The sequence below is a fragment of the Mytilus edulis genome, chromosome 4, assembly GCF_963676685.1.
Source record: "Mytilus edulis chromosome 4, xbMytEdul2.2, whole genome shotgun sequence".
Classification (NCBI taxonomy): Eukaryota; Metazoa; Mollusca; class Bivalvia; order Mytilida; family Mytilidae; genus Mytilus; species Mytilus edulis.
Genome location: NC_092347.1, coordinates 89,711,416 through 89,737,096, shown reverse-complemented (window position 1 = coordinate 89,737,096; position 25,681 = coordinate 89,711,416). Strand labels below are relative to the sequence as shown.

The 25,681-nt window shown below is 33.9% G+C and overlaps 1 protein-coding gene across 2 annotated transcripts; it reads right to left on the bottom strand.

The window, feature by feature from the left end:
- Window positions 1–10,177: 10,177 nt before the first annotated feature.
- On the bottom strand, window positions 10,178–25,056 carry LOC139520957 (lim and transglutaminase domain protein ltd-1-like). Of its 2 annotated transcripts, none has more exons than XM_071314066.1 (9): window positions 24,774–25,056; window positions 23,221–23,340; window positions 22,254–22,477; window positions 21,187–21,389; window positions 19,669–20,579; window positions 18,893–19,061; window positions 12,810–13,084; window positions 12,275–12,460; window positions 10,178–10,532 (listed from the first exon to the last, which is right to left on the bottom strand). In XM_071314066.1, exons 1-9 carry the CDS (start codon window positions 24,855–24,857, stop codon window positions 10,416–10,418), a joined length of 2,289 nt encoding a protein of 762 aa, XP_071170167.1. In that variant the 5' UTR covers window positions 24,858–25,056; the 3' UTR covers window positions 10,178–10,415. The 2 variants fall into 2 exon arrangements, with proteins under 2 accessions (XP_071170167.1, XP_071170168.1); XM_071314067.1 differs by having other exon boundaries at window positions 10,288–10,532; window positions 21,220–21,389; window positions 24,774–25,053.
- Window positions 25,057–25,681: the final 625 nt, after the last annotated feature.

Here is a 25,681-nt window from a genome sequence, read left to right as displayed (position 1 = left end):
TATGACTTACATAGTGGATTATAGTCATTGTATACCCTTACCATTTCCTACCTCATTAGATATTTATATGTATGCAGTTAAGTTCCTGATGTTATCTTTAATCATTTGTATTAAATGGTGTAAGGATAATCAGTCTAATATGATGAATCAGCATACAGATGTAACACTGATGACTCATAAAAAACTGTAGATATATTGCTTTCGGTCCAATCCGGTACCGGGAAGAGTCCAAAAACCAATACAAGATGTTCACTTCCAGTATCAAAATTTTGGCTTCCAAATTGTGACGGCATATCTTAACTGGGATAGACGTATCATAAAGGAATAAGAAAGCGTTATCACGATTTGCGGAAACATATCAAGTGACAATCTTTTCGAGTAGAATTTTCCATTCACCTTATCACTATTACTTTATTAATTCCTGTTCGGATCAATTGTCGCAAAACGAATGTCATGAGTAATGAGATAAGGGAGGAAAACTTGTAGTAAGAGAACCTTTTGAAATTTGTATAGTTTATTATCATGATCATATCATATTGATCCATTTTTAAAACATAAATTAAAGTAAAGAAAATGCTTAATTGATGTGTATACAATGGTTTAAATATAACTAATTCTTTGAAATTTGTTATGCCAAGTACATGGTTCAAAATAGGCCAACAGATAGCTTCAATTGGTTTAAAAGTGTTGTGTAATTTCAAAACTTATCTGAAATGGAATAAATAGTGTTACGTTGTATACATTATCCAGGCATTGTTTCATTTCCGTCTTATCAAAACATAATGCCTATTATTTCCAAGTTAGTGCTTAATGTTTACAAGATAAATAGAATTGCATTAACATAGATGCTTGTACTTGAAACCAGAGATCTCAACAATATAATTGACAAACAATTCATCATGACTTGGAAGAGGCAATTTCAAATGTGATTTCCAGTACCTACAAAGTATCTCAGTTACTTGTGACAAATGAAGGTCAAGTTCGTTCAGAAGTTATGAGGGCCCTCATGGGGTTTTTGATTATGTGATTACTTGGCCGTTTTTTTAATGATTATTTGATTATTAAGCCAAATATTTCATGATTATTTGATTACCTAGGACTGTATTTTTAGTTTATGATTATTTGATTACTAAAGATAAGCAAATATTTAATGATTATGTGATTATATTGGCCAAAAAATGGTGATTATGTGATTACTAGGACCCCCCCCCCCCCCATGAGGGGCCTCAGTTATGGTCCTTGTGATATTGAAAAGTACAGACAAATAGTTGCTAAAAAATCTGGTTCGCTGTTGCTCTTACAGCTCTTGTTTTTTATCTGTTTTCTAATACTTTTAGCAATAGGGCAACCATATCTGGTGCATGGAATGATTGTAATGTGTATAAGTCTGTCTGTCAATTATCATCTGACCATCACCTCATTTTTGTGTTTCATTGGTCAATGTTACCTTTTCACGTTTAGGTATTGTTTCTAAGATACTACATGCAATAGGTCAACTATATTGGAACCATGTAATGCTAGTAAGGTGTACATGTCTGTCTGGCAGGGTGCATCTGACATTAACCTCATTTTCATAGTTCTTTGGTAATGACAATGTTTTGTGGTGTGGTATGTTTCTATGATAATATAAGCAATATATTTGTTGTACTTAGTATATATCCTGATGGTTAAGTATTCATGTATGTCTGGCAGGTTTTATCTGACCTCGACCCTTTTTTCATGTTTCATTGAACGATGCTAATTGATTGTAGTTTGATATATTTCTAAGTTTCAAGAACATTATTAGCTATATAGGACCACTTTTTTTGTTGTAAAGATACATGTCTGTCTTGCATGCAGTTTTCATATATCCCACCTCAACCTCATTTTTATGGTTCATTGGTCAATTTGTTTATTGTTTTGTCAGTATCAATTACTATAAGCATAAGCAAAAGCTTAAGGTCAACTATATATATTTTGTGTAAGAAGATTGTATAGTGTTCATGTTTTATCTGACTTTGACGTTATATATAAATTGTTGAAGTGAAAGAATTCAATTATGAATTTTTAGATATACACATAATACAATTGATGTGATTTTTGCATAAAACATAAGACATATCATATATACTAGTATAAATGTAAGGACAAGATTGCACATATGTCTAGCCTGCTTAACTTAGGTCTTTTCCCTTTTCTACATCTTATGTGGAAAAACCTTTAGAATATGTTCTGATTATTTTATTTCCTTGATCATCTTTCACCACATTATTTTCTTGCAGAGTTGTTTTTTTTTTTTGGTTTTTTTTGCAACATGAAGTTAAGACATTTTGCACATGATAACGCACAGTAACGCTTATTTCCAACATGTTTGACGAAACACTTTTCTTTACACAAGTTATCTCTACTCACACTGTTTTTCTTTTTATTACTACCCCTTCACATCCATAAAAGAAACCGACAAATGAATTATTCCAAATTGATTTCAAGGTCTTGAATTCTTTAGATTCTTTGATATGCTGAATCTGTCTTTTTTAATTTTTGATATTTAAATTTAGATAGTGTCCTGTTTTGAAATTAATCCACATTGAGGTCCAATGGGTAAAAAATGAAACTTTTATTGATGTCATGAAAAGTTCAATACTTGGGGTTCTTTTATCTGATGAATTTAAACATGTGTTGAGATTTTTTATTTTAGACCAAGTTTTGTAGTCGGTCCAAATTAAACTTTTGTTTGATCTCAACAAATATTTAAAAAAAAACTGGGTTCGTTTGATATACTGAATTTAAACTGCTGAATTTGAATGTTTAGCCCAATTATAAAATTGGTCCGCATTGAGGTCCTAAGGGTCCAAATTAAAATTTGTACATTCTTAGACCACATTTATTCTGTGTCAGAAACCTATGCTGTGTCAAAATCCAAATTCAGAGTTGTGCCAGCTTGAAGTTGTGTTTAAACTTGCTCCGATTGCTGCAGTCGTATCAACCTGCACCCTTTGGAGCATTTCATAACTTTTGTTGTCCGATTATTTTTCATATTTATTATCCTTTTATTACATTCAACAATGGTCTGACACCTTCCAAACAGAGAAACCCTGGTATGTTGTCACTTGACAGCTTATTTCTTGTTCAAAAGAAGAAACGAAAAACGTTAGTTAATGATTTTAGCAAACATTATTTAATTGTTTTATATATAGATTTAAGATTAAATATATGGAATGTTGTAACAGCCTATTTAGGACACCGAATATACATGATATATATGTTGGGGTCCCTGACGCTGCTGTCTGTTTGTCTTCTACATACTATGTAGGGTTAGTTGTTGAAATAGATTCCAAAGAATATGGAAATAAACAAATAATGTGCTTTGTGTGGTAATGTATTTTCACCTCAAATTAGTTTTCAGATCAACTATAAAAACATTGTTGGATTGCTTGGCCTCTCCTTGTTAATTTCACTATCTCTGTATAGATGTTGATTATACGGTTACTATTTAAAATTTGAGGGTGAAAGGTTCTATCAGTAACAGTGTTCATCTATAAAAAAAATATTTTTTGGACTTATTACTTTAAAATTCACAATATTTAAAAAAAAAATAACGTATATTGTACTGAACACATTGCTTGTAAATGTATTTTTGGTATTTATATGACCTGATCTAAACAACAACAATAAACATCAAATTAATGGAGCATTAACATCCTGAAATGGTCACATTATATAACTTGGCCTCCTTGGTTGTACTACCTGGCGGTCTCTGACATCCTATGTATAATTGTCCTGTTGGTGAGAATGCAAGAGAACATGGTAACACAATGTTTATTTCATTTGTTTTATGTGTCATCAGCATACCAGCACTGTTAAGGATATGAAGTGTATGAGGACCTGGATCAGCTACAATTACATTGTCTCTAGGTGTTGTCACTATGTTTGCTGGTCCGAATGTTATGTCCTTGTTGATCTCTGAATCTCCTGTATATGTATTGATTATATCACCACCCTGTCCTTAAACTACTACTCTATCTCCGCCACCACTCTTTCTATCCACCACATGAATATTCCCATTCCTGGTACAGGTTGTTCTCCAGGCAAAGTCGAATATAGGTTGTTTTTGTTGATCATGTTCATTCACCCCCTCATGGTCGCCATTCTGATTTATTAGTATAACAACTTTTGTTCCTTTACCACTACCTCCTACTAGAACTTTATTGTCCCTGGTGATATGAACTGCTGTAGGTACTATTGATTTCAGAGCATAGATTGAGTCTGTTAGATTATCTGTATTAAAACTGATTTGTTTAAGTCTTGATTCCTCAGTAGATATAAGTAGATTATTTGATTGAGTAACAGCCATATCATATACCTTGATATTAAAGCTGGATTGTATATTTAGTTTGGTTCCTTCAGGTTTAATTCTTTATCTGTGTAACTACATATCCATATTGAATCATCATGGCAATAAGATATCTTAGTTATTCCAGGTAGTTTAGTCTGATATTGCTTATTGATGTTTAGTTCTACAAAAGTCGGTTATCCTACATCCTTTATGTTAACTACCTGATGACTCTCTGTATCTTTTAATTTTGGATGCACCTTTTCTTTGCAGTTATTGCACAATAAGTTATTACAATCTATACACTTCCACTTTATTTGTCGGTTAGTTTTACATATTCCACATTTAGCTGGAGCTTGACTTCTTATAAAGGACTGAGAGAACGCCATTTAAAAAAATCTATATGACGGATATCCTTCCAGTTTTGTATCTGTAAATAATACTACATATTGTCTCTGATAAGCTGTATGATTTAACCGTTCATGGGAAGTCAAAGTTGTTACATACCCAGTTGTATATTTTGTTTAAACACTTATAAATACATTGTTTAGATAGCTATAGATAATCAAGGTGATGAAGTACTGAACATCGGATAACCGCAAGTTCTGGTTGATGGTCACACACACTTGTCTTAGAACAAAAAATAAGAACTCTATACCTGAAAGTTAGGTTATGGTACATAGATATATTTTTTCTGAGACAAATTCCTCATGACAAGAAATTCAACCTCACCGTAACTATTAAATTGAAGTGATATAATCATTTGTTATCAGTATACTCTGGTTTGATGTTTATATATATAAAATAATATTTGTATAACAGTTATATATAATTTTTATCCAATTGTATATCATTGATCATCATTCTATTTTACTATTCTGATGATAGTACAGTGCAAGTGCATGGTGGACACTCTACTGTAATAGTTCATTTTTCTTATAGAATAAATTTGTGTAGGCATTTATATTTTCCTGCATCTTTTGCAAAACATTCTTTCACTTGCGTTAATAGAAATTTTCGGAATTCTTGATTTTCTATCTCACGACAAAACATTTTCATATCATTTATCTATGTTCTTAAAAATTATTTTGAATATTTATTGAGAAAATTGCAATATATGGCAAGCGAAAACGAATATTATTTTGCACTCGATAAAATCCGCGTAATTATACGAAATACGTTCGGTTATCAGTCAAAAACGCATGTGAAGTGGATAGGAATGTCTATGGCAACAGTACACCGGAATGCCCTCCGAGTCATCTGCTGTAAAACTTACCGCTACATGTATGCTAACAATAGTATCAATTGATTTAAAGTGTTTGTTTCATCTCCATAATCATCTTCGCTAGCCAAGGGTTACGATCCACTCCCGTTCTCTTCACCCTTGGCAGATTGAGCTAACATTTGTGATATCAATGTTGCACCATCTATCGGAAGATTAAAGTCACGCCCATTCAGAACACATTATTCTAGAACAATGGTAGCACTTGAACTCTTCAATTTGGAGGTAAAAACACGGTAGCGTCTAGATTCTACGCACTTGGTAAAGCCGGAAACGAAAATATACTTCAACATTCATGCATTTGTGCATGAAACATACACAGGAACTTCTATTAGTTGATTAAAAACATTCAAGATGTAACTAAATATAGTCGTATGTTTAGTGATGTAAAGACTTGTTGCACAATAAACACGTGGCAATTGTTTACAAACACTTTCTACATCTACACGTGATCATGTTATGAGCGCTTTTTGATTGGATGCAGCGAGTTTTTACTGCAACCAATAAAAATCCTTTCCTTGTGTCTCCGAAATTTTATCTCAATTCGCCAAGGGTGAAGAGAATGGGAGTGGATCGTAACCCTTGGCTGGCGAAGATGCTCCATAATAGGAATTCATTTGAATTATCTAAATGGAAAAAAATCATGCTGTTCACAGAATATATCTTTAGGACCTAAAATTGCCTGTATTCTCACAATACAAAAGTTTAATTAACTAGTCAATATTTAGATTTACACAAATATGTCATTATCATTTTTGGGGCTTTATTTTGGCCGCATATGTTTAAAGGTACACACATGAACACACTCAGATGATGACATTACATATAAATGAATATATAACATATCCTACTTTCTGGTTTGTAACTTTACTTGGTCAGGTGATCAGTGTAAATTATTCTACTTTCATAATAGTTATCAAAGGTACATGAGTTATAGAGTTTATTCAAACTTGCACACAAACACAGTTGATGGAATTGTTCAAACAATTGAATTTATCATTATCTTCAATAGATCAGTAATTAATAAAACCTTATTATCAAACTTCCTGAGAACTTTCAATAGCTTTTATTGATTTACATTTTGTTTGTTACAATTTATACGTCTCAATTACCAATATAGTTTAGTGGAAAGGGACTTTAAGTTTGCACTCTGTCTGTCTGTCTGTCTGTCTGTCTGTATGTCTGTCTGTCCGTTTGTCTGTCAGTCCGGAATATCGGTTTTTCACACTTTTCCTCATGCTTATAGATATTGATTTGATATCAAGTTTAAAATTTTATCATAAGAAGTTACAGATCAAGTTGTAATTTTGTTCCAGTCTGATGATTGTATGCAGAGTTACGGTCTTTGCACTTAGAAAATGCATTTCCTCACTTTTTTCCTCCTTCTTGAAGATATTTATTTGAAAACTTGTATGTAGTTTTAGCATGACAATTTACAGATTAAGTTTGAATTTTGTTCAAGTCTGATGATTGTGTGCAGAGATATGGTACTTGGACTTAAAAAATTCACTCAAATGATGAGTTTTCTGCACTTTTGTCGCCATTCTAGAAGATATTGATTTGAAAACTTGTATATAGTTTTATCATAACAAGTTACTTGAAGTCCTTGAACTAAGAAAATTCACTAAAATAATCAGTTTCCCGCAATTTCTTTTTCATCATGCTTGAAAATATTGGTTTGAAAAATGGTTATTCTTTAATCATGAAAAGTTACAGATCAAGTTGTTATTTTGTTCCAGTCTGATGTGCAGAATTATGGTCTTTGGACTATTCACTTAATAAATCAGTTTTCCACACTTTTTTTCGTAATGCTTGAAGATATTGACTTGATATTTGTTATATAGTTTACACCATTACGAGTTATAGATCAGTTAGAATTTTGTTCTAATACAATGAATTTTTAATTGGGGGGACGATGAATTGCCATGCAGTACTCACAGAATTATTGTTTGGTGTGAAATAGCGAAGAGCTCCATAGAAAATATAGTGTTGGTTCATTTCTACAATGTTTCCTAATTGTTTTGATAGAACAAGTCATCCTTTTCCATCCAAATTATTATGTAATAATATGTTTACCTTTTATAATTTTGATTTCTCTTTTCGCAAAAGGTGTTATTTTCAACAGTTGATCAAATATCTTTGAAGGCAGTTTATTAGATGATATTACACTTTTGATTATATAGTTCCACGTGTGGACAGTTCACTTGGAGACATAAGGGTAATCACTACATAATCACACTAGTTTCTGGAATAGGGAAATATTGATTGGGGTTTGCTTTATAATGTAGATGTCTTGTGTACAATACTTGCTCAATAAATATATATGTAGTAACTCATAGGAAGGCCTGTTAGAATTATAAACTTAAAATATTAAATTAAAGAATAAATAGCACTTAAATAGGTCTATTGAATTTTTAGTTTATTACTTTTTTATGATCATTAAATTACTTAATTTTTGAACGGTTGCAGATGTTCTGTGTAAAGCACCAGTTTTTGTAAGGAACTATAGTATTCTGTTAAGGATGACTACGAGTAAGGGTTAAGTTTAGTCAAATATTTGGTAGGTGTATATTGAATAGCTTGTGTTGTCTAGGGATACATGGTTAATTTACGATGCGAGATTTAGTACAAAATAGGTTGGTCAATGTAAATATTAAAACATCAACAACATAGATGTAGGAACATGTAACAGCAACAACATAAATGTGCCCAAATCTATGTTGGTTTGATTTGAAATAAATTATTCCCACATCTGTGTTGGTGCTTGACAGTAACATGTGCTTACATATGTGTTTTGTTGCATTGTCATTTATATTTTGAAAATGCTATGTTATTGCTTTGAAATTTACATGTGCCCATTTTTTGTTGTTGATCTTTTCAATAGCAAGTACCTAATAATGTATCTTTATGTGATACAGCATGACAACTAGAAGAAAGGAATCTACAAGTGATGTGAAACAACGTCCATCATTACAGCCCTTGGATGGTGTAAAAGAGGGGCGAAATATACCAGAGGAATAGTAAAGCTCATAAATTGAAAAGAAACTGCCAACGTCATGGCTTAAAATGAAAAAGACAAACAGATAAATAATAGTACACAAGAAACAACATAGAAAACTTAAAACTGAGCAAAACTTCGGGTGATCTCAGGTGCTCCGGGAGGGTAAGCAGATATTGCTAAACATGTGGCACCCATTGAGTGGTTCATGTTATTACAAACCCGGTAAATAGTCTAATTCGGTAGGTCACATTCATGAAAAGGGAAGGGGGTTGAGGTTACGACGTATCAAACATATCCGATATCATCTGTGAAACGTTTATTCCATAACGGTCAACCAACTCGTGATGGCGTCCGTAAAATTTACGAAGGGATGCTTCCAACTTCGCCATTTGGAACTCTTGGTTTGATAGTAAACTTGGTAAACTTCCCATAAAAACTTGGTAAACTTCCACAAAAACGTGTATGGTGTAATGGTGTATGGTAGGTGTATGGTGATATGGTGTATGGTGTAAGGGGAATGGTGTAATGGTGTTACGTGCAATCGGGAATAGTGTGAATGAATGGTGTACGACATCTCTAGAATTAATAAGAATTGATCTTAATTGTAAACATTAGTTTAAAATATTTTGATCAAAATTTGTTTCTTAAAATAAATAAATAATTTTGTAATCGCACGCTTATTTTTTTTTGTAATAAAACTTGCATGAAGTTGTAATGTGTAAGGTGTATGGTGCAAAGGTATAACGTGTACGGTAAAATTGAGAATGGAAATGGTGAATGTATGGTGTTAGTGAGAAGTAACTGAAAGGACTGTAGTTACCCATCTTCGCCATAGGTAGGAGAAGCATCCACAAAAATTGAAAACAAATTAGTTCAAAACTTGAAATTCTTAAATAATTCTAGGCGACAGACGTGTAGGCTTAGAAGAGAAAAAAAAATAAAGTACAATACCTTTGTTTCATTTTTTTCAAGGATTATATTTTCAGGTGAAAGTTAAATAAAGTTCAGCAGATGAAATATTAGAACTTAAGCCAGTACCATAGGATGTACTATTACATTCAATGTAATGTTTATTTTCAAGGCAGTTTTTACCAAGCGTTCTGAGTAGTTCATATTCATCTACATTGACAACATTTTAGCTTTTTACTATATATGTTTATGTTTATATATCATGTATATGACCTACCGAATTATACTTATCACCGGGTTTGTAATTACATGAGACAGATGCCACATGTGACTTAAGATATGCTTTCCTAACTACTGGAGCACATAAGATCATCCTCAGATTTTAGGAGAGGTGGTTTTGATCTGTTTTTTTCTATGTTGTGTTTTGTATACTGTTATTTGTCTTTTAATCGTTACTCTTTTTTGACATGGAATTGGCCTTATTTCGACTTATGATTTTAAAAATACTTATGGTATGATTCGTCTCTCTTTTAGTTTTATATAGTGTCAACATTGGTATAATCACCACATATAACATTCCTTGTTGCTTATGTTGAATCGCAATCAATTTTATGTTTACGATGACTTAAGTTCAGATCAAGTTTAAAGGTCAGTTTATATAAAATTACAAAACCATAAAGTACATTTTATTATATTCTATAATACATAAATAAATATTATATTTACACGACCATAAAAGTATTGCAATTTCTAAAATCTTTCAAATGTTCTATTATTGTTATGTTCTACAGCATTTCAAGATTCTACTTATGAATTTACAAATGTGTAATACGAAATCGTGAAATACCACTACTCAAATTTTGTGCTTTTAATATGAATAGTATGCAACTCGACTCAATTGATAGCATGATTCATTGACTCTTTTTTGTACTTGATGTCTTAGCGCTAAATGTGCTTATTTCCTTTCTTTTCTTCTTTCTTTTAGGATTTGATCGTTCATCATTTATCATGTTTACTAAATCTCGTACCTGTAAAAGAATTGACAATAAGATATTGAGCTATTTAAATAAACTAGCTTATAAGGTGGTTTTTTAAGTTGGTATAAAAGTGGAGTACTGAGAGGTAGAATTTATGTCCAATTGTTCATGAGGTCTTTTTTTGTTCATAGGATAACACACGAACTTCATTGTTGTAAATGCAAATAACACTTTGAATTTTGTGCTTCTGGGGACAAATCTTTCAGAAACTAAGGTTCTAAAGTTCATGAAGATAATTTGGCTATACCATTTAGGCCCGTTTTGGTCATACAGCTCACGTTTCAATGTATCAATAAATAAAGGCAACAGTAGTATACCGCTGTTCTAAACTCATAAATCCATGGACAAAAAACAAAATCGGGGTAACAAACTAAAACTGAGGGAAACGCATTAAATATAAGAGGAGAACAACGACACAACATTAAAATGTAACACACACACACACAGAAACGGACTAAGCATTAGACAAAATCCTATGAGAATAGCAAATATAACATCAAAACCTAATACATGAATTTGGGATAGATAAGTATCCATATACGTACTTTGATTTAAGTGATTTGGTTGCGCGATCATGGTGCCGGTTTAACAAGAAAAACGCTTCGCATGCATTCAATTTACTTAGTATTATTTTCGAGTACCTACCTAAGTTTTAGCACAATTTACCTTGGCAATACATGACAACAGTAGTCAACCTTGATATTGTATCTGTAACATGTTCTAGCTTTAATAATGACAATGTACCTTGTCGATTCATTACGATGATATCAGACATTGATATGCCATCTTTACCCTGTACCTTCTTTAATGCTGACTATGTACCTTGTCGGTCCATTCAATAAAGGCAACTGTTGTAAACCGCTGTTAGTCGTCATAAACCGATGAGACGAAAACAAATCCGAGTCACAAATTAAAACCGAGAGAAACACATCAACTATCAAGAAAATAATTAAGATAGTCCAGGATGTGTATAGTATATTACTCCTTTAGATAATAGAAAACCTTGATATTCTATGTGTACCCTTTATCTATTTTGAGGGCGACAATGTACCTTGTCGATCTTTTTATAAGTTAGAAAATTAAGGACAAAGTAGTTTACGACGTGCAATCGATGAAGAAGACAAGTCAAGGTATCATACAAAAACCTTGGTAATCGGATGATCTCGAAATGGATCGAGATCAGGGGCCTCGAAAGATTTGTCGTCTCCTGCTAGGCCACTATCACCCGCCATGCGAAGTCACACATAGATAAACTATCACAATCGGCACAGGACATAATCTAAAGAATTACAGATATTAAGGCTATTCTTGTATCATTAGATCTAAGCTAAACAGTGAAAATATGTCGCTAGTGATTTGAGACGCCGAATCAGTCAAGCAATTCATGAATCTTGATATTTTATCTGTAAAGTGTATATGCTGCAATAGTTACAACCTTTCTTGTCGATCTATTGTACATTATTTGAAGTCAACATATATCATGTTCATGATTCCACTTGCCTAACGATTCATGATAAATCACCATCGGAAGAATTTGATTATCCTTGGTTATTCAGATTCAGATGACCAAATATATTGAAAAAAATGTATAACTTATGTATTATATTAAGGTACATTTTCTACTTTTGTTCAGATGTTGGACGGTTTGAATTTAAGCTTAGTAGCTTTAGATACGAACTTCTACAATAAAGCTGGTTACGTTAACGTTCTTGTTAGTGATAATAAGTACCCACCCAGACATAGAATGTCCCAGCTGCCGGACTCTTTGATTTGATACTAGGAAGGTCATGTTGCTCTGTAAGTTTCTGAGCTTCCTCTAAAGCGTGCTCTCGTAATTGTGAGGTTTGGAAAGTTTTAATCCTTTGAAGTAAAGAATCGTTTCCAATGGTGGAGAGTACACTATGTATATCTTCCCAGGTCTGATAAAAGAAAAAAAGACAATACCGATGTAACTGAACATGGAATCAAGGACATTATGTCACATTTCAATTTTGGTTCCATATAAAACCTCATTTTTTTTAAATCTACAAGTATATGTGTAGCAATTTGTATAAAACGCTATCTTCAAAAGAAAAATAAACATTGCTTCTTTCTATGGTTAGATGTTGCTGTTCATACCTGTTTACCACAAAGATAATTTATTTCAACAATAGCTAATGAGGTATGATGCATAAATATTAACGCTAAGATTGAGCAACATCAATCCAACTTAAACAAGATTGAGCTCTCGTTCACTGCAAATAGTTCTTGTTTTATGTATAAACATACCTTTATCATATCTGCACTTTCTCCTAGCAACAAATAGACGGCTTTCATAGTATCAAATATTGCTGAAGGTGGGTTCTTATAGGTTTTTAATTCTGCCACGGTAGATGGTTTCATTTCTAAAATTTCATGGATCCATGTTGAATACACCTCATTTCGAACATCCTCAGCTTTCTTTGTTGTGTTCTTCAACTTAGCTTCATATTTCGATTCTCGTGCCTTTTTTATTGCCGTATCGAGAGTTCCATAGTGACGTCGTACAGTTGCATCAGTTAAATCTACAAATAAAATGGAAATGAAAAGGACTCTACAAAATCATGATGCATGTATGTTTTTACATAAATCTAGTTTGAAGAAACCGAAGGGATATTCAAAACATTTGAATTGTGTCAGGCATTTTCGACAGATTTTACAGTTGGTTCTGTTCGTATGTTATGTTTCTACAAACCTGTGTCAGTGTAAGAAATGTTGGGCACAAACAAGCATGTTTAACCCAGTAACATTCTATATTAGTCTGTCACAAGTCAGGAGCCTGTAATTCATTGATTGTAGTTGTTTGTCGTCAATTATATTTGTTTTTAGCTCACCTGGCCCGAAGGGCCAAGTGAGCTTTTCTCACCACTTGGCGTCCGTCGTCCGTCGTCGTCCGTCGTCGTCCGTCGTCGTCGTCGTTAACAATTTACATTTTGAACTTCTTCTAGAGAACCACTGAATGGAATGGAACCAAACATGGCATGAATGTTCCTTATGAGGTGCTGACCAAGTGTTGTTACTTTGTAGCCGATCCATCATCCAAGATGGCCGCCAGCGGGGGACTTGGTTTAACATAGGACCCTATGGGAAATGCATACAAATGACTTCTTTTAGAGAACCACTGAATGGAATGAAACCAAACATGGCATGAATGTTCCTTATGAGGTACTGACCAAGTGTTGTTACTTTGTTGCTGATCCATCATCCAAGATGGCTGCTAGCCGGGGACTTAGTTTAACATAGGACCCTATGGGAAATGCATACAAATGACTTCTTTTAGAGAACCACTGAATTGAATGAAACCAAACATGGCATGAATGTTGCTTATGAGGTGCTGACCAAGTGTTGTTACTTTGTTGCCAATCCATCATCCAAGATGGCCGCCAGCGGGGGACTTAGTTTAACATAGGACCCTATGGGAAATGCATACAAATGACTTCCTCTAGAGAACCACTGAATGGAATGAAACCAAACATGGCATGAATGTTCCTTATGAGGTGCTGACCAAGTATTGTTACTTTGTTGCCGATCCATCATCCAAGATGGCCGCCAGCCGGGAACTTAGTTTAACATAGGACCCTATGGGAAATGCATACAAATGACTTCTTTTAGAGAACCACTGAATGGAATAAAACCAAACATAGCATGAATGTTCCTTATGGGGTGCTGACCAAGTGTTGTTACTTTGTAGCCGATCCATCATCCAAGATGGCCGCCAGCGGGGGACTTAGTTTAACATAGGACCCTATGGGAAATGCATACAAATGACTTCTTCTAGAGAACCACTAAATGGAATGAAACCAAACATAGCATGAATGTTCCGTATGGAGTGCTGACCAAGTGTTGTTACTTTGTAGCCAATCCATCATCCAAGATGGCCGCCAGCGGGGGACTTAGTTTAACATAGGACCCTATGGGAAATGCATACAAATGACTTCTTTTAGAGAACCACTGAATGGAATGAAATCAAACATGGCATGAATGTTCCTAATGTGGTGCTGACCAAGTGTTGTTACTTTGTTGCCGATCCATTATCCAAGATGGACGCCAGCGGGGGGACTTAGTTTAACATAGGACCCTATGGGAAATGCATACAAATGACTTCTTTTAGAGAACAACTGAATGGTATGAAACCAAACATTGCATGAATGTTCCTTGTGCTGGCTGACCATGTGTTGTTACTTTGTAGCCCATCCATCATCCAAGATGGCCGCCAGCATGGGACTTAGTTTAACATAGGATCCTATGGGAAATGCATACAAATGACTTCTTTTAGAGAACCACTGAATGGAATGAAATCAAACATGGCATGAATGTTCCTAATGTGGTGCTGACCAAGTGTTGTTACTTTGTAGCCGATCCATTATCCAAGATGGCCGCCAGCAGGGACTTAGTTTAACATAGGACCCTATTGGAAATGCATACAAATGACTTCTTTTAGAGAACCACTGAATGGAATAAAACTAAACATTGCATGAATGTTCTTATGAGGTGCTGACCAAGTGCTGTTACTTTGTAGCAGATCCATCATCCAAGATGGCCGCCAGCAGGGGACTTAGTTTAACATAGGACCCTATGGGAAATGCATACAAATGACTTCTTTTAGAGAACCACTGAATGGAATAAAACCAAACATGGCATGAATGTTCCTTATGAGGTGCTGACCAAGTGTTGTTACTTTGTAGCCGATCCGCCATCCAAGATGGCCACCAGTGGGGGACTTTTGAATGAAATTAAACATGTTCCTTTCCTTATCAATGAGGTTGTGTTGTCACTTTTAGCCAAATTTTATATTTTTTCATATGATTTCAAAAACCCAAGTAAAATCAGGTGAGCGATACAGGCTCTTGAGAGCCTCTAGTTTAGTTTTCGTTCATTGACTTGTATACACATACATCGTTGGTTTTCTCGTTTTCATAGTTCGTTATTTTGTCATTTCAGTGTCTTTTCAACTGCAGTACTTTGTAATGCCAAGATTCAAATGTCACATTTTTTTCATGTAAATTGTCCGTTCTTGTATGTAATTCTGCTCATGATAAAGCTTCATCGCTCTATAGCATTGTTCAACGCATAGAGTTGTCTATTCTGCAAAGATCTTTTTGGTTTTGAGATCTCAAAGTTTTATAATGTGACTTTCCAAACATTTGGTCTCGACCGTAACTGATGAGGATATTTCAAGAAACAATAGAGGGCAATAAATCATTTCAATTGTATTTTTTGCAATCGTGGAAGCCCATCATTTGAAAAAAGGGACGAAAGATACCAGAGGGACAGTCAAACTCAAAATCGAAAATAAACTGACAACGCCATGGCAAAAAAATGAAAAAGACAAACAGACAAACAATAGCTCATTTGACACAACATAGAAAACTAAAGAATAAGCAGCACGTACCCCACCAAAATCAAGGGGTGATCTCAAGTGCTCCGGAGGGATAAGTAGATCCTGCTCCACATGTGGGACATGTCGTGTTGCTTATGTGACAACAAATCCGGTACGACGTAAGGAACATATCCGATATCATTTTTGAAACGGTTATTCCATAACGGTCAACCAACTCGTGATGGCGTCCGTAAAACTTACAAAGGGATGATTTCAACTTCACCATTTGGAACTCTTGGTTTAATAGCTTCCATGTGAGCAGCAACCCTCTATCAAGAAGATCATGATAGGAAATGCAAGCACGGTAATATCATATCAATTGGGAGATATATACCCCGTATGTAGGTGCTGCTGGAATGTTGCTACTTAGAAATGGAAAGTTCACAATTGGAAAGCTGAGATCATCTCTTTTGTCTTAAAGTTTTGTTTTCAACCGACCCTCATTGTCAATTCTTAGATGTAAGTCAAGATATGAGGCCGACATAACTGTATCTGTAGTATCCTTTATCTCTTGTTCGATGGGATAGATGCGTTCAACATAGTCACAAAATTTGAATTATTTAGGGAAAGAACATCATCTATTTAGCGGAAAGTAGAGTTCTAGGATATTGCTTACTTCTTATCTTTCTTCCTAAGAAGTTCCTGTATGAAGTCAGCCTCATAATAATAAAGAAACAAGTCGGCAAGAATAGGGGCAAAATTTGTTCCCTTTGGAATGCCGACAGTCTGTTGAACAACATGTTGAACTTAACAAATATGTTGTCAATCAAGAAATCAAGCAACTTTATATTGTCAGTTTCAGAGAATTTTTTGTTTGAATCAGAGTGATTCCTTACAAAGAAGGATTTATCCCTCCCTAAGACAAGATACTTTTATCTACGTTAGCCATTTTTTTTTATGAAACAAAGCAATACCAACTCTTTCAATTTGTCTTTTAGTTTGGAATGTGGAATACTTGTGTAAAGTGTAGAAAAAGTCAAATGTTTTAATACTATTACAAGATGAAAGAGAGTTAGATTGTATGTACTATAAAAGATCTTTGGAATTTTTAGGTATCCACATCTGATTCACGCCACCTCTTTGAAACATTCCAAAACTTGAACTACGCCATTGAATGATAGGTCATCCGTAGGAATTGTTCCCTATCTTAATGTACATTGAATGATAGGTCATCCGTAAGAATTGGTCCCTATGTTACTGTACATTGAATGATATGTCATCCGAAGGAATTGGTCCCTATCTTACTGTACATTGAATGATAGGTCATCCAAAGGAATTGGTCCCTATCTTACTGTACATTGAATGATAGGTCATCCGTAGGAATTGGTCCCTATCTTACTGTACATTGAATGATAGGTCATCCGTAGATATTGGTCCCTATCTTACTGTACATTAAATGATAGGTCATCCGTAGAAATTGGCCCCTATCTTACTGTACATTGAATGATAGGTCATCCGAAGGAATTGGTCCCTATCTTACTGTACATTGAATGATAGGTCATCCGTAGGAATTGGTCCCTATCTTACTGTACATTGAATGATAGGTCATCCGAAGGAATTGGTCCCTATCTTACTATACATTGAATGGTATGTCATCCGTAGGAATTGGTCCCTATCTTACTTTACATTGAATGATAGGTCATCGAAGGAATTGGTCATTATCTTACTGCACATTGAATGATAGGTCATCCGTAGGAATTGGTCCCTATCTTACTGTACATTGAATGGTAGGTCATCCGTAGGAATTGGTCCCTATCTTACTGCACATTGAATGATAGGTCATCCGTAGGAATTGGTCCCTATCTTACTGTACATTGAATGATAGGTCATCCTTAGGAATTGGTCCCTATCTTACTGTACATTGAATGATAGGTCATCCGTAGGAATTGGTCCCTATCTTACTGTACTTTGAATGATAGGTCATCCGAAGGAATTGGTCCCTATCTTACTGTACATTGAATGATAGGTCATCCGTAGGAATTGGTCCCTATCTTACTGTACATTGAATGATAGGTCATCCGAAGGAATTGGTCCCTATCTTACTATACATTGAATGGTATGTCATCCGTAGGAATTGGTCCCTATCTTACTGTACATTGAATGATAGGTCATCGAAGGAATTGGTCATTATCTTACTGTACATTGAATGATAGGTCATCCGTAGGAATTGGTCCCTATCTTACTGTACATTGAATGGTAGGTCATCCGTAGGAATTGGTCCCTATCTTACTGTACATTGAATGATAGGTCATCCATAGGAATTGGTCCCTATCTTACTGTACATTGAATGATAGGTCATCCGTAGGAATTGGTCCCTATCTTACTGTACTGTGGATTCAGTTATTTTCGTAGGTACCAATTTTCGTGGATTGCGTAATACTTTTCGTGGATATTTATTTTCGTGGTGAACCTGTAACAACAAATTCCACGAAAATTGGTATCCATCGAAAATTAATTTATTCTCAGTATTTTACTCCAATTTTAGGTTCAGCCCTTTACAGAAAAATGACATCAAATAACAATATATATACTACCATAAATGATCTTTATCGAATCCTTGTATGCCTGCATAGAATCAGATGTATGACAGAGGTTTTCCATTCGTTTGATGTATTTGAACTTTGGTTTCGACTATTTGATAAAGGACTTTCCGTTTTCAAATTTGAGTTCGTTATTTTGCTATTTTACTTTTTTAATATTCTTAGTAAAAACACAGAGTTGCAGTGACTCATGAAAACAATGTAAAGTGTCGCAAATTGATATGCTGATGTAATAACCAAAATCGCTTCCCTCTAGCATATCTTCACAAAGGTGTTGACGCTTATCCATTGTTGCAGGCCTTTTTGTGAACTTGTAATGTCTGTAATGTTTGATTAAATTGTTGGTCCATTGCTCAGTTGTACCTCTAATTTTCCTTTATTCATACTGTCCTCTAAATGGTATAAGTACCAACCTTTTCTTATTTTCAGGAAATCTCGTCTACTTTTTGCCTTTTTGAGATCACCTTTATCTTCCAATGCCAGTTTGTCGAATCTCTCAATAGCTTTGTCCATCTCATCTGGGTCCTTAGTCTGTTGTGTCAGAGTCACTAATTCTTTTCGCAGATTCTTTTCAAATGCATTCTGTGCAAAATTGAAGAAACACGTAAATGCAACATGTATGAATAAAAGTGACTATAAGATATCACATATGCCTATATGCGGTGGGACATTGTTTGCTGGGATATTTTTATTGTTATTTTGGGCGTTGAAAACAAATATTTACGTTTCTGAATCAACTTTTATTAAGAACCCTTATACGCATGTATAAGTGAGTCGACTAAAGATGTTGATAACCTGCAGAACTCTTAAACCAAACTTTGTAAAAACAAATCAATAGAAAATATTCATCAATGTTGGGTTTTCATATACTAAGGGATCTACAAATATGCAACCGATTTTAAGGGAGCCTCAATGGGATTATAACAACCTCTCCAATTCCGTGTAAGTCAGAAAGGATCTGTCAATGTTGAACTATGCTTCCCACTTTATTGATTTGGCCTTTTCTTCGGTGTTCAGTTCTTAAATACCAAGTGAGCTAGGTAAATTTGAATTGGTAAATGATCGAGGCATCAATGGAAGAAACGGCTACTTCCTAGGCCAAACTGATCTACATATAACATTTAATTATAGAGTTATCTATGTTTTTAAGGAACGATATCATACATTGCCTTTTGATTTATTTTCTTACCTCTTTCCTGTAAGTTCTAGGACCTGCAGGGTCATCTGTTGTTATTAAATAATTTATTACATTTTCCTCTGGTAGTTTCTTTGTCTCTCTTGCATACATGCGCAGTGCAAATTCTCCATCTTCTGGTACCATAACTTTAACAACAAGTTCTCGATTTGTTATTCGTTGGTCAACATATTGGTCCAGTTCGGACGGTTTGTACTTGTTACCAATCAACTCGGACCGAATGAAAAGTTTCTTCGTTAGAGTAAAGCCTATATATAAATATTGACGAAGTTTGGTTAGAATCGTGCCATGAGTATGAGAAGGTGCCGTCAATCCATACTGCTCCAAGTTATTACTAGGTCCCCATCCAACAGCACCTGTATCGCAGGGTAATGGCGGGATATCTTCTATGGCAGTTTTACACACTAACTTAAAGTCACATACCCATTCGTTACTTTTCGGAGGTACACCACCATTTATTGTTAATTTATAAACTCCATCTATCGGAAATCTAACGGTAAATTTCCAGTTGCTGTTGCATCTGTCCATCAGGACAAAATTACTGAGCTGTGTTTTCGTCGGTAGCACCTCGGTTGATTTCTTGTTATTAAAGAACAATTGATATGTCAACAAACCCTGCCAGTTTTCTATTAAACTTTTCATTCCTATCTCAACTATTCCGTGTTTGGCTTTCTGTACGCCTGGCAATAGTGTTGCCACCTGTAGTTTATTTTCAAAATAAGGTTGACGAAAATAAGGTTCCTCTAAGTATCTATCTAATGTAAGTGGAACAGTTAATAACTGCCAGTCTGGATTGTCAGGGAATGCAAAGTGAATAAATACATCAGGGTCAGTAAGAAAGAAAAACTCGTTGAACTTCTTAACTGCTGATCCTGGTGATGCTTTACTTCTCGACATCTTACCACCTGCAAAAACAATCGTTGTCAATAAGGAATTTTCAAAATAAAAGTGACGAAAGAAACTTGAAACTCCTCTAAATATTTTTCTGATGCAAGATCATGCAAGTGGGACCGTTAAAAATTACCAGTCTGAATCGTCAGGAGAGGCATTTTTTTTTTACCCATGCAATATTATTATTTTATTTGTGTAAATGATACTATAAGTTTCCTTTTGCTTCATTTTAATTGTATTTCGCCTGTATCCTGACAAAATTTATATCCATATACATGTAGATTATATTTTACTTGATTCACTGAACTTAGCAAAAACTACTTTCATGTCGATTGATGTAAAACACAAATGTATGAGTTATCCACCCTTATCTGGTATTCAGGGAGATGTAGGATAAACATTGTCTGTCATGTATTGCATAAGGTGACATTTCTACGAAGCGTTATAAATTATTCAAATGGGTATACCATACCATGTTTGTGTTATTTGTACTCCTCGGTCCTACTTTAATGAATAAAATGTTAATCCTCGAATTTTCCTCTGAGTTCAGTATTTTTGTGATTTTACTTTTGGCATTTTTATTTTTTACGACCAGTTTACTCATTTTACTGTACTAATTACCCTCGATAAGAGTATACTTGTCTGTGATTCTACCTTCCACTGCAGAGTAAGCCCACAAAGGGAACACAAATCGCCAGTCACCATTCACGTGAATAGCACACCAGTTATTCCGCAACTGTTGAAGTTCTTCCAAAGGGTCACCTACATCATATACCACACTTTTGGCAATACCTTTTATCAGTACCGACTTTAATCCTGCAGCCCTGAAAATGAAATAATCTACAGCGTACTATGTTCAGGACAAATTCTATATAAAATTAGAAGATTTGGTATGATTGTCAACGAAACAAATCTCCACTAGAGACAAAAAAACATAGAATATATGAAAGTAAAGGTCACCGTACGTCCTTCCACATGTGCAAAATCCATAGCATCAGGATTATCAGTGACTAGTTAAAACCAGCATGAATAAATCAGGGCATTAGTTTTCTCGTTTGAATTATTTTACATTGTCATTTCTGTGCCTTTTATATCTTACTATTCTGTATGGGTTTTGGTCATTATTGCGGTCGTACCGTATCTTATAGTTGTTAAATTTTACCACATTTGGTCTCTGGTGGAGAGATGTCTCAGTACCAATTATACAACATCCTCTATTTCTAATATTAATAACCCTATCATATATATTCTTCCAAATGTTGTTTTATCTACCCGAGATCATTGGTGTCCAATAAACTAGATTAAACTCGTGTACGCTAGACTTGGGGTCGTCTTCAAAAGATTCATCCGTGACGCTTGAATCAAAAAGGTTTTAAATGCCAAATATAGTATGAAGTAGAACATCCTTGTGCAATGCCAAAATACAACTATCGACAGGATGTAAGACCATAAGTCTGCATAACGGTAAGAAAAAAAATATACGTTAATAACGAAATCAACGCTTATACTTACTACAGTGTTAAACGGACAATCTTCATGACTAAGTTTATTCAAATGTTTATTAGGTTTACACGGATCGTATTTAAATTCACAGACTCTATAAACAACATAACTTTTTTTAGAATGTCCCGTTTTTTAATACAGTTCGAACATATTTTTTTGTTATATGATATAACTATTATTATTACCTGCATATTTTGACGAAGAATGCTGCATATGACATCGTCTTTTTCTTGACTTTACTCATGTAACTAAGGGGAGAATCCTCTTTTCCATTCGGAATACTTCCCGACTGGAAGTTCTGACACCCCATCCACACAAATAATGATCGAACCTTTTCGATGTCTGTCGTCATGGCTTGTGTTAGGTATTTAACAAATGAATGCCAGGTTAGGCATATGTTGAAATCTGCCTGTATCATGAACAAAATACTCAAAAATATAATGATTTCTGAAACACAGCCATCGACTGAAGCCAATTCAGGATACCCGGTCAAATATTTCTTTTGAATTTGTGTTCATGGATTAAAATTTTTATCATGAATTAAATTCGTTATTAAATTTCATAATAGCGATTAAGGATTCAAATTATGTTGGGTTTTTTTTTTTAGGTTTTAAAAAAGGATTCCGTAATACTCTACATAAAACATTAATTTCTCAAAGAATATATAATTGGATCGTAATGTAGAATTTGAAACCAAAAATAATGTGGTGTTGTTGTTTAACGTGTTCATGTCTGTACCAACTGGAGTCAGGAATATGACAATTATATGCATTCGTTTGATGTATTTGAGCTTTTGATTTTGTCATGTGTCTTTCTTTTTTTCAATTTTCAATTTTCCTCGGAATTTAGTATATTTGTGATTTTACTTTTCATCGGCACAGAAATGTATGTAGGTACATTTTTATGTGTTTGTGTATGTTTTGATTTAAAACACTAAGAAATTTCTTTTTGTTTCTTCCGATACTTGGAGAATACACTCATCCTATCAACTTATATTGACGGCATTTTGCGATGGCAATGTTTCTAAATTTTCTGGATTTTTCGATTTACTGTAATAAATTGGGATCCGCAGATTAATAAAAGAATGTTGTCAATTCTCTCACACCATGGATCCATTTTTATTTCTTATTAATCAATAATTAATGATCTTACGCGTCTTGCGTTATACTCCAGTTCGGAATACCCTCCAGGAGTATAGATATGGCTTTTTCTGTCTCTTGGGGGTCTTGGTCTAGGATACTTTCTTTCGGGTGTTCCTAATTTCTCATTTATCTGCATTAAACAATTAGTAAAATCAATTTCACCAATAAGATAAAAAAAAAAAATCATAACAAGTTCTATGCATAATCTACTCATCCTCATGATATGATATCTTTTCATATTATTTATATGATAATATGTACACGCAACTGATGCCAGTGTAAACTGACCGATAAATTAAAGTACGCTTTGATACTTTGAGATTTAAAAGGCAAAAACATAACACATACAAACATACAATCATGATCCGACACCATACATGGAAAAGTTTTTGTATATTTTTTTATCTGACAAACCATCGGTGAAAATTTTATCATTTAGCATAAAATTAATCTATCAATACACATATTCATTTTCAAAATTTCTTTGTGATATAAGAAATATTCTAAGGTGTAGTTTGTTTTTTGTTTTTGTTTGTTTTTGTATATTTCCATTTAATCTCAAATTGTTTAAATTGAGGATTACATACATGTATAACTGAGACAAACGGTTGATTGTTCTTCACAAAATTAATACATAATGTACCTATCTGGAGGACGTTAGTTTACCCATGGTTTTTGGTGAAATAAATTTTGCTTGAATTTTAAGTTTTAAGTTTTCTGTGTAGCTTTTTTTTTTCTTTTTTTTTTTTACCTTTTACCTTCTGCAGATCAACCCCACCTTCTTTGATTTTTTTTTGATTTTTTTTTTGTATTGGTACTTTTTACTTGCTTTTAATTCCCTCGCCATGTAACTGCTGAATAATTTTGGGGTACTCACTTTTGCCTCATTTTTAAATCATTCTTGTGTACATCAAACGTTGTATTATCATAAGAAGTGTATGATGAAAAAAAATATTTTAGCAACATGATTTTCTATCAGAATGTGTTCCGCTTTGGATAGACTTTTTTTAACATTTGTCTCGATGTAATTTTGATATGTTTTGCTGTTCGGATGCTGTCTCATTGACTTTTACCCCACACATGTTATTCATAGTAGCGTACATTTCAAGTTTCATCCTTTTAGTAAAGCATTTAAAAAAAATTATGAGGTAAAATTGAGAAAGGAAATGGGGAATGTGTCAAAGCGACAACAACCCGACCATACAGCAAACAAAATTGGTCTTCAATGTAGCGAGAAACTCCCGCACCCGTAGGCGTCCTTCAGCTGTCCTTTAAAAATATGTATACTAGTACAGTGATAATGGACGTCATACTAAACTCCGAATTATACTATTTGGGTCTTCATTTCAATATTCTGTAATTTTTAGGACATTTTCTCTATTCTTTTAATTTTTATTCCCGCTATTCTAATATTTTCATAATATCAGGGCAAGCCAATATTCTTTATTCTTTATTTATTTTGCCTATTTTTATATGGCTTGACAAATATTCTCTCGTTTTACCCATTAATTGTTCTCTAATCTGTAGACCCTTATTCATCTCCTCTTGTATAGGGATACTCACCTTCTCATTTCGGGTTTCGAGAAGATCCATTTTCCTTCTGGAATCTTTTGACGGAAAACCGTCCATAGATGCAGCACATCCCATTTTTGACGGACATTGGAAAGTTCACATTTTATGGTCCGTTCTTAGTACACGCTTATCACATTTTCATTGCTATATATTTATTTTCAATATCACCATTCTGTATGGCGTTTCCACATGTTATACGATTGTTATGATATGTTCTGTTACTATTTGACAACAAATGGTATAACAATGTATAAAGCATTGAAAAGTAAACAGATTTGGAAAAATAATGTATATCGTTCTGTATTGTCAAAGATCTCTTCACGCCTCTCTGAATTCGAAAACAAAACATATTATTAACCTTAACAAAGTTTTTAAATGAAATCGTAAAAGATATTGTTTCAAATGTATTGAAGTAAACAATAGTAACTTTATTGGGTCTTTTCACATTAATATATCTCCAAATGTCATTACACTGCGGTGTTTAATTTCACAAAGTATAAAATTAGATCAGTACGACATATTTATTTAATTTAGGTTATCAGTACATGTAGATCAGATTGCAGTTTTATAAGATGTATTAATAGTAAGCTCACTCCTTCTTAACAACCATAATTTATTTACCATACTTATACTTATAGAAAGTATTTCTTTATACAATTTCAACTTTTACATTTGACTATATAAGTCTATATATATATTCTTTTATATGTTATCTCATCCGAAATTTTGAATTTTATGCATTTTTATTGCATTTTTTATTTTTATGTGTATTATTTTTTAACTTCTCTGTAACCTTTGTACCTGCATGGTTTTATGAGAATAAACTATCTATCTATCTGAACCCGCCTCTGATGGGAACACAATATTATAATGCTACAACATACCAAAAATAATAAGAT

Bases quoted from the DNA above. Each gene is read 5' to 3' on its own strand.
- LOC139520957 (XM_071314066.1), bottom strand. From the start codon at position 24,857: ATGGGATGTGCTGCATCTATGGACGGTTTTCCGTCAAAAGATTCCAGA. The intron at 13,085-18,892 runs GTTGGTACTTAT...TTTTATTTGTAG, and splicing joins TTTCCTGAAAATAAGAAAAG to ATTTAACTGATGCAACTGTA. The intron at 12,461-12,809 runs GTATGTTTATAC...TTCTTTTATCAG, and splicing joins AAAGTGCAGATATGATAAAG to ACCTGGGAAGATATACATAG.